The sequence below is a fragment of the Gavialis gangeticus genome, unplaced genomic scaffold (assembly GCF_001723915.1).
Source record: "Gavialis gangeticus isolate Ggan-Ray unplaced genomic scaffold, GavGan_comp1, whole genome shotgun sequence".
Classification (NCBI taxonomy): domain Eukaryota; kingdom Metazoa; phylum Chordata; order Crocodylia; family Gavialidae; genus Gavialis; species Gavialis gangeticus.
The window spans coordinates 11913106-11923150 of record NW_017729032.1 but is presented as its reverse complement, the minus strand read 5'-3'; the positions used below and the strand labels follow the sequence as shown (position 1 = coordinate 11923150).

The 10045-nt window shown below is 44.5% G+C and overlaps 1 protein-coding gene across 2 annotated transcripts in view; it reads left to right on the top strand.

The window, feature by feature from the left end:
• DLG2 (discs large MAGUK scaffold protein 2) overlaps positions 1-10045 on the top strand; it is a 2095445-nt gene that overhangs the window by 378886 nt on the left and 1706514 nt on the right. Inside the window, exon 5 of one of the 2 annotated variants that reach the window (XM_019524161.1) lies at positions 4336-4413. The exons of the other annotated variant lie outside the window; for it this stretch is intronic. Within the exon in view, the coding sequence (XP_019379706.1) occupies positions 4336-4413 (78 nt within the window). The remainder of the gene's footprint in view (positions 1-4335; positions 4414-10045) is intronic. 2 annotated transcript variants of the gene reach the window in all.

Here is a 10045-nt window from a genome sequence, read left to right as displayed (position 1 = left end):
GGCGGGAGCCGCCACCCCTGCCCACCCCCCCTGGACAAGCCGCGACTCCATCCTGCGCCCTGCCCCACCCCGCTCTGGCTGTGCATCAGAAATACTTAATGTGCACGCCGGATAGACTTGGCAAAGATTCTGGTTGCTAAAGTGAGGATTTGTGTTGGGGGATATTGGAAATTCCAGTTAATAGAGTATTTCAGTTAGTAAAATGCTGGTTAACACAGCTTTTACTGTATTTAGGGCAAAACTCTGCCATGTTCTTAGGCAGGTATACTACAAAGCTCAGGAGGACCCAATACTATGATCCAGAATGACAAACTACTGTGCTCTTGGGTGCCAGACTGAGGTCTGGCTTACATGTTGGATGCTTTATAACTGCACAGGGAAGTGACCAATTGTGTTGGAAGTTTGCTTAGACCTTCTGCATCATCACACTTGTAGCAGCACTTTACAGAAGGTATAGAAAGAGCAAATGCTTTTCCTTCTTGAAGCTGTAGAAAAGAACCACTGCAAAGCAAAGATACTTCATTGTGAAATCTTGTTGATATTGTGGAATACAGATATGTTGGGCCAGATTTTCTATTTCCTCATCATCTCACTAGGGATTTTCTAGAAGTAAGGGGCAGCCACTGAACTTGGTAGGGGACAGGATTAAAGAAACAAGAGAAAAGGCTTTTCTATTAAATGTATAATTAACTTGTGGAAATCATTGCTACAGGAAGTGGTAGACAGAGAGAAGAGACAAGGTCCAAAAACGACTAGACAAATTCATGGATGGAGATTCCACCACCTCTCTGGGTAACCTGTTCCAGTGCTTTACTACACTCCTAGTGAGAAATCTTCCTAATATCTAACCTAATAGATAGTTTAGTTCTCTCCCTCTAAATCATCCACTGCTACCACTGTTGGAAAAAGAAAACTGGGCTGGATGGACCACTTGTCTTATTCTATATGGCACTTCTTATGATTTTTGGTGTAGGGCAGGGCTGTCTAACTGGCAGACCACAGGCTTCATGCAGCCTGTGAGGCAGTGTGATGCATAGGGGGTGCATAGGGGGTCACTTGCACCCCCTGAGAGTGCTGATGCACCCCTGACAGGCCGTGCTGTCTGCTTAAGTGATGGGCAGGGGGGTGGGAGGGGGGCAGGAGGGAGCACTAGTGTCTCTGCTGCGAGCTCCGGGGCAGGGAGTGCCGGATGAAGTGGCTTGGCCAATTCCAGGAGTGTTGTGGCTGCTTCCCAGTCAGCATAATTGGCCTCAGGGAGACCCCCTCCCTGGTTGGCGAGATTGGCCACAGGGGTCCCTTCCCTCCCAGTCACTCACTGGTTGCTGGGGGGGCATGTGCCCCCCTGCCCGACTAAGGTGGCACCAGTTGCCAGTGCTGTGAGGGGTAAAGCCAAAGCCCCTGGGCTTCTGCCTAGCTGTTGCTCCACCCCTTCCCCCCCGCTGGAACAGCGCCTGGAGCACCCATTCCTTCCCCCCTGCTGTAACAGCACCTGGAGCACCCAGTCTCCAGGCTTCTCCCTCCTCTGGCTTTTGCTGCCTGTCCACATCCCAAGGGGTGGGATTACGCAGTTTAGTGTGGCCAGCAGGGTAGCTAAGGGTGACTCTGGGGCCAGGTAGAAATGTGGTGCAGTGATGGGGGGGGGGTTTCCAGGGGCACAGTACAGCAGTGCAGGGGGTGTCCATGCAGTGCATGGCCTGGGAGGCCTGTGGATTGCCCTGGTGGGACCCATGTGCATACAGCCCCTGCTTGTGCAGCCTGCAGGGTATCTTGCCCCCTGCCACTTAGAACTTGGACAGCCCTGGTGTAGGGGAATCTTAAAACCAACATAGGTGGCTCCCACTTTTAGCCCTCTGAATATAGGGGACCATGAGGAGGTGTGGTTGAAGTACATTGTTCCCTGGTACTCCTTTGGCAGTGGAATCACACTTAGGGGACCATTCCATCAATTCCAAGTTATGACAGTGACTAAACTAGCTCCTGGCTGTTATCAGAGGAGTTAGAGCCTCTTCAGGTCCTGGAGCTGAGAATATGGCCTGTAAAATACAAGTCAGATCTTGCTTTCTGTGACAGGGGGCCGTCTTCAGCTGCATTTTTTTTGTTTTTTTTTAATATTTTGGTATGTGCGCCCCCATCAAGTCTTGCTGGATTTTTCTTCTCTGGGGATCAGCTTCCCCTCCTTTACTCTCCTGCCATGACTTGATGTTACTTGGTTCTAAAGAAAAAGGGAGGCTGACCCACAGGTTCCCAGACAGGCTCCAGGCTCCCCACCCATAGGATAATGAAGTGTTGCCTTAAGGGCAAAAATGCACACTCCTGCCTCCCCTTGACATGCCCCATGCCTTACAGATGGTTTCATAAATTTCTCTTTATGTTAGGGTCTCAGCTGCTGTGGGCTTACCCTCTCTCTCTCTAGCTAGGCCTGTCAGTCAAAACCCACTAATTGGGGCTTGACTCTGAGGCTCTAGCTCTCTAACTCACTTGGGCTCAAGGCCCTCTGTTCCATGCTTTCCATGACACCAGGCCTACTGGCCCTTCTATACTGTGTGCCCCTCTGGTGCCAGACCATTGGGGCCTCAGCCCCCTTCAGCTTTGCCCCTCTTTCTACAGTTAGGGCCTTTTGCCTAAGTCCACCCGCTAGGACCTAGCTCCACAGCTCCTATCTCCCCTTCAAGTGACTTTGGATTCGTGGTCCTAGTGTGGCACCCCCAGTGCAGCAGGGCTTCTTAAGCCCTCTATCACGGCGTCCCTTGGTGCTAATGAGGCCTTTTCCACCCCTACAGCCTCAGACACAAACCACCGGCCCTTATTAACATCAAACATAAACCATAGCTTCCTATGGCCATATAATGAAAATAATAATAAAGAAATAAGAGAGGCAAAGTGCCCGCTTACTTGATGTGATCATGCTTCTGTCTCACACCGTGGCGTATTCTTCCCAAAGAGGCTGCTGCAGCTGCACCATAGTCATCAGGAGTCCCCCTCTCTGCTGCCTTTCTGGACTTCTCCGCTTGCGGTTTATATGGTTCTGGCCTTCCCCTTCTTGTCACCTGACCAGCTGGCAGGGCTCGATCCTTAACACCTACTTGACCGGCTGGCCACACCCGGAAGGTTCTGGATTTAAAGGGATTGCCCTGTTTCTTGGTAACAGGGCTAGCGTTCCCTGTTACACTTTCCTTCATTGAAAGGTCAGTGAAGTGAATCCACAGTTCAGTTACCTCATGTTTACATCCATGTAACTGAGACCACACAGTGGCCTGATACCAAAATAAACAAAATAAACTAATCCTGCAGTTACTCACACGTGTAACGTTATTCCTCCTTGAAGTCCTGTAGAAGAGAAGGGTCCCAATATTTCTCATACTTAATGTAAATCTGGAGTACAACTGACGTGAGCTAAGAGAATTAAGTGCCCGTGAGTGACTTCAGAATTAAGTGCAAAAATAAATAAAAGACAAGAGAATTAATATTAGAGTGCTTAATGTATGCACATTAATTCACATGAATGTGCTTGTATTAAACTGAAGTCAGTAGAGCCATGATAACTGCATGAGGTGACGATCTAGCTTATTTTTATGTATTAATAATTTATTAAGCAGCCCTATGTTTAGCAAGGTATAGAACAAACAGTAGGTACACGTTTTGCCTATCTGTAAAGAGAAATGTTACTTATATTAACTACATCTGTCTGATGTTCACTATATTTCCTTTACAGGACTTCAGGTGAACATTTTGGGGGGTTATAATGTTCACGTGCTTTGACTCTCTGGTTCAAAGTGAAACACCAGAGTTGCTTTGAAATTTCACCAGTTTGCTTTGAAACAAAGAATTCCCAATATTTGCACTGTTTTGCTTAAATCCAGAGATTGGTCTGTTCAGGATAGTCATGCTGAATTCTTTTTGTGAAAATTTCATATTTTTTAAAGAATTAAATGTAGATAACATTAAATTCTTCTAGAGATGTGACAATGTTCTGATGAGCATTTCAAACTGTGGTGGTTTCCTGTCAAACTTTATAAGTTGAATAGTGCTGAATCTAAGCAATTTACATTAATTTTTAAAACTCTAATCTGAAGTGGTACTTGAGGACAGCTTTGAGTACTATTGGTTGACTGCTGGCTATGCAGTGCAATTTTAGAGAAAGAGGAAAACCCTTTTCATTGATTACCATTTATCTTAGCAAGAATCAGACAGATGGGGTGCGTAATTGAGTAGTTATTTCAAATCTTTATTTACCAACGTTAAGCTTAGGAAGACTTGTAACTATTGTTAGTCATAAGCTTTTGGATTCCAGGCTTTATGAATGTAAACTGATGAAGCATGTGTTGTATTTTCTAGAAAAAAAATCATCATTTTTATGGAACCTCAAGAAAATTACACAGAGCAAGCCAATGGGCATTGCATATGAAATTTATGGTAATTATATCTTGTCAAAAGCTCAACTTTTTTTCTCCTTTATACTTTAGAAATATGGTAATTGTCCCTTTTTCCCTTGTAGTTAATTATAAATTTCAGGAAGAATTAAGTCCGTTTAAATCTCTTCTTTTTTCTTGGTCTCTATGGTAGCAGCAAGAATAGAAGGGAATTACTTTGATCTCTATTTCTGAGTGGCATTTCGTTTCTTCCAAGCATTGACCTTGTTTAGTGCAACTGAAATTTTCAATAGATTTCATTAGCTTATAATATGCTGATCTCGGGGAGATGTCTTTATGAGCCTGTTTTAACTAAGAAAGAAAAAAGCAATTTGTTTTCTAAATCTATGAACAGCTGCATAAACCAGTGAAGAAAATGTTCAATTAACTGCTCAAGAGCATACAGTTAGAGCTTAATACTACACAGCACTGGAGAGTTGCACATTGCACATATAAGCATGAAGTAGAAAGAGATGAGCAGGACAGAAAACACAGTGGAGCCTGCTCCTGCATTAATGAGAGCGCTGCTTTATGGCTGCTAATATATAGAAGCTTAGTGGGTATCCACTGGCCAATAATCTTTGGAGTATATGTGGGCACAGGTGTTATGATCATTGCTTCTTACAGTGAGCAATGTTGCATTCTGCTATGGATTTTAAGCATCTAGGACTGATTAAGTGGTTCATCCTGAAAAGCCCTCAAGGCATGTTTTGGTGGCCACTGGAGGCATGGAGAAAAGGGGTTGTTGGCCTGTAACACATGCTTACCATAGACTTGAAATTCATTATGTTTTAATCTTGTTTGCTACCAGCAATTTTGCTTCTCCCTCTCTTTTTAGCTGGTACAAGGCCCTTGAGTGCTGTTCGCATCTGTAAGTGCAATGGGAAGGAAGGGCCTATTTACAAGTGAATAACTCTGGCATGGAGTAATGTGCAGTCATAACTCCCCAGATCCATGATCCTTTGTTTCATCAGTAGACTACTGTTGAGCTCTCCTTTTTCTGCACCAAGGATGTTTCATGTAGCCGAGAAGAGTTCTAGATGAGTGGAACTGGATATCAGGGCTAAGTACAGACAGTTAAAAAGCTTGAGGCTGAATTGATTCAGTCTTTTTAGGCTAGTCTAAGCTGCAAAAATTGAGCCAATACGCAAATGAACAGACATTTACTTTTGATTCAGGAAACACAGCCACATGCCTGCAGCGGCTCACGCCAGAAGCCAGGGCGCGCTACAGCACAGCTCTCTGGTACATAACCAGTATGGGTTGTGCATTCGCTTCCTCTTCCTGCTGCCCCTGAAGTCTCTGGGATTTGCAGTCCAGACTCACAACAACAGGACTCTGCAGGGTAGCTCCTCACTTCCTCTTCCTGTTTCCACCTGCCTCTGGGATTTGTAGTCTACAGCCGCAGCAACCCCCTCCTTAAACAGGACCGTCCCTCCAGATCCTAGTCTCTCTCTTCTCCTCCTGTTTAAGAAGCTTAGAGACTCATTATCTCTTTTCAGAATCATAGATCCACCCATGGGGACCAGTCTTCAGCAGCAGCAAGACTTTTAATGAAGCTGGAAAGGGAGAGTGAATCAACTAAAGATTAGATTCTGTCCCTACTCTATGCGGCCATACCTCTACAAAAATCTTTCCCCCCGCTTCATTATGCCTTCCCAAAAACAAGGTGCATGTATTATTTGGAGGCATGCACTATGCAAAAAAAAAGAAGGTAATATTCATATAATGCCTCTCAAGAGAATTCATAGGCTGTTACCATCAGTACACGAATGAGGGACAACTTTGTGATTCATAACAAGTACTGACACCACTGCCAACCAGCTGTTCATTACATAGATGGGAAGTTTGCTAAAGCTAAACCTGAAGGACATGGAAGTCATGTATGTAGGCTTTCAAGCATTGCTTGTTCCTTTACTTGATGCTCTGCCTCCATAAATGATCACAGCATTCTGTAATTCAGGGTTCCTCTGAGATACCTCACTGATTCAGGACTCATAAATAGCCACACTTTCCATGCTTGGAAGCTGCTGTAGTTGATCATGATCTGGTCTTGATCATACATACTTTCCATATTTCCTGACTAGGTTATTACAGTGCAGTTTACCTGGGTTTGAAGGTGTCAGACATGAAAACATGACAACTGGGGCAGAAAGCAAAGTGAAAGCAGTCTGTGCTGCACCAGCTCTTTATCCAATGTTAAACCTATTAGGTGATCTCATTTAATATTTTTAAGGCTTTGACTCAGTTTATACTACGCAGCTATGCTTGCTAGAAAGTGTGATCTTCTGAAATCCCTAGCATGTATAGATATGCAATGTAAAGCCCCTGGTGCTGATATTGCTACTAGAGAGGCTCTGCCAACATAGCAAGCTACAGTTCTGTAATGTGGACAAGTCTTCTGATTGGATGGGGCTGAATTCACTTGAAGGATACCGTATTTCCTGGGACAATAACTAGTCCAAACAGTTTTGTTCATCAGGAGCAATGGAACTTCTCTAGGGGGAAGCTTCTTTGCATGGGAAATAGGACTGCCCTGGGGACTGGTGCAAGCCTGGGGAATTTTCCAGTTGCCATTTGCCATTTTCCTGTTTGAATGGAATGGGAAAAGCTTCCCATTTTCCCATTCAAATGGAGAACTCATGTGTTTGAACTTGCTTTCCCGCACACAGGACTGACTACACTGCATGTTATTTGTAGCTAAATTTATTAATAAACATTGATGAAAACAAAACAACACATCTCTCTCTCATGAGCAGTGAGTATGGGGAGAGACTTCAACAGGATGGGTTTCACTACTTCCTTCATTTTTAGTTCTGACAGCTGTTCTGATTCCTTAGTTGACCTCATACTGCACTCCTTATGTTGGTAGAAAACTCCCACTGGCTTCAATAGTAGTGTTGGTAATAGTGGTCAGGTGTAGAAGATATTGCTATATTAATATGGCAGAAAAGAAATCCATTTTTCTGTTTACAGATGCAACACAGCTTCTGAAACATTATCTTTTTGGCTGAAACTTTCTTTAATTGTTCTCTGACCACAGTCGTGGTGAGTTTGTTTGCTTGTTTGTTTATGTTTTTAAAATTATAAATATCTACAGGAATGGCTGATAGTGAAAGCAGATTTGTAACTAAGCTCCATACAGGTGCTTCCAGTAGAATAAAGTGTGAAAGAAAATACTTCTACCAGTGTAAAATGTTATGATTTTTTAAACTTTTTTTAGACCAAGGAAGAAGGAAAATATAGCAGAAGTTGGAAACTTAAATGCAGCCTAGCTATCATTCTCAGAGACCCTGAAAAGAAGTTCACCTGAATGAACCCATTGGTTTGTGTGGGGACCTATGGCAAAGAAACACCACCAAGTATTTCCTGTTGCAAGATCAGTTGGAAATAGAGGATTTGATTTCTAAAGATATGATCAGAAATTTGCATCTTAAGAATGTTGTTGTTTCTCCTGCTTTTATTCCTGTATGGTAAAAGAAAAAAAAGAAAAAATTGGACAATAACTGATACATTGGTTCATCAAAATGTATTTATGGTTTTATTGCTTTTATTAAAGTACATGGGCTAAGTACAGACAGTTAAAAAACCTAAGGCAGAATCAATTCAATCTTTCCAGGTTTCTTTACTGTCTAAGCTCCCAAGGTCTGGAACAGCCTGTCATCGGAGGTGGTTCAAGCACCTACATTGAACACCTTCAAGAGCAAATTGGATGCTTATCTTGCTGGGATCCTATGACCCCAGCTAACCTCCTGCCCTTTGGGCAGGGGGCTGGACTCGATGATCTTCCAAGGTCCCTTCCAGCCCTAATGTCTATGAAATCTATGAAAACTTTAAAACCACAGACTTTTTCCAGTATCTTCTGAGCAACCTTCTGACCATAAGCTGATCATTTTTACCATCCATCGCAAAGCTGGCAAGTCAGTCAGCAATGCAGAAGTCCTCAACTTTAGGAAAGCTGACTTTGATAAGCTCAGGAGGCTTGTTGTTGAGGCCTTAAGGGGCCATGACTCGACAGGAAGGGGAGTCCAAGAGGCTCCTTAGCAGAGCAATCCTTCAAGCACAAGGGATGTCCATCCCATCTCGGATAAAAGGTAGCAAAAGGGCACAACAACCCCCTTGGCTCAGCAGGAAACTTGTGGACCTCCTACGCCTAAAAAGAGCGGCGTATAAAGGATGAAAGACAGGAATCACCACAGAGGAGGGGTATTCTGCACTGGTCTGTACCTGTAGGGAGTGAAGCAGGAAAGCCAAGGCTGCAACCAAACTCCAACTTGCTACATGTATCAAGGACAATAAAAAGTTCTTTTTCAGATATGTGGGGGAGTTGGAAGAAAAGCAAGCATAACATTGGACCCCTGCTAAACTAAATGGGACAACTGACAACTGGCACCCAGGAAAAAGCCAACCTGCTTAATGGTTTCTTCGCATTCATTTTCCATCAGCCCAAAGGGACCGTCTTGCCTAGTATGATGCAGGATGGCCAAGGTGAGGGTGAATTTATACCCAGCATCGGTGTAGACCTTGTAAAGGAACATCTTGAGAAGTTAGACACCTTCAAGTCAGCTGGTCCTGACAGATTGCACCATAGAGTACCTAAGGAGCTGGCAGGTGTCATAGCACAGCCACTGGCAAAGATATTCAAAAACTTGTGGTGCTCAGGTGAAGTACCTGAAAATTGGAAGAAGGCTAATGTGGTGCCTATCTTCAAGAAAGGGAGGAAAGTAGATCTGGGGAACTACAGGCTAATCAACTTGATCTTGATTCCTGGAAAGATTCTGGAAAAAATCATCAAAGAAACCATTCTTGACAAGCTGGCTGATGGCAACATCCTGAGGGACAGCCATTATGGGTTTTGTGCAGGTAGATCTTGCCTGATCAATCTCATCTCCTTCCATGACCAGGTGACATATCACCTGGACAAGGGAGAAGAGATTGACATCAGATATCTGAACTTTAAAAAAGCCTTCACTCTGGTGTCCCATGATCTCCTCATAGAAAATCTGGCCAACTGTGGCCTCAGCTACATCACAGTCCAATGGCTGGGGAATTGGCTCCGAGGCTGGACCCAGAGAGTGGTAGTTGACAGAAGTGAATCATCATGGCGCTCTGTGCCCAGTGGTGTCCCACAAGGCTCTGTCCTTGGACCTGTTGTCTTTAATATCTTAATTAACTATATGGACACGGGTGTCGGAAGTGGACTGGCCAAGTTCGCCAATGACCATAAACTTTGGGGTAGAGCATCCACACCTGAGGATAGGCTGGTGATTCAGGCTGGCCTGGATAGGCTTAGAAAGTGGGCAGATATAAACCTGATAACATTCAATACCGACAAATGCAAGGTGCTCCACCTTGGGGGAGAGCGGGGGTGGGGGGACCCCGCAGCACACAGCACGCTTATAGGCTGAGCAATGCTATGCTCACTACGGCCGAACCAAAAAAGACTTGAGGGTCCTGATTGACCACAAGATGAACATGAGCCACCAATGTGATGTCGCAACTGGTAAACGCAACTGGGAAAGGTTGCGGGACCTGAACCTGTTCAGCCTTCAAAAGAGAAGGCTGAGGGGGGATCTTGTGGCCTGTTATAAACTGGTTAGGGGGGATCAGCAGGCGCTGGGGGAGTCCCTGTTCCC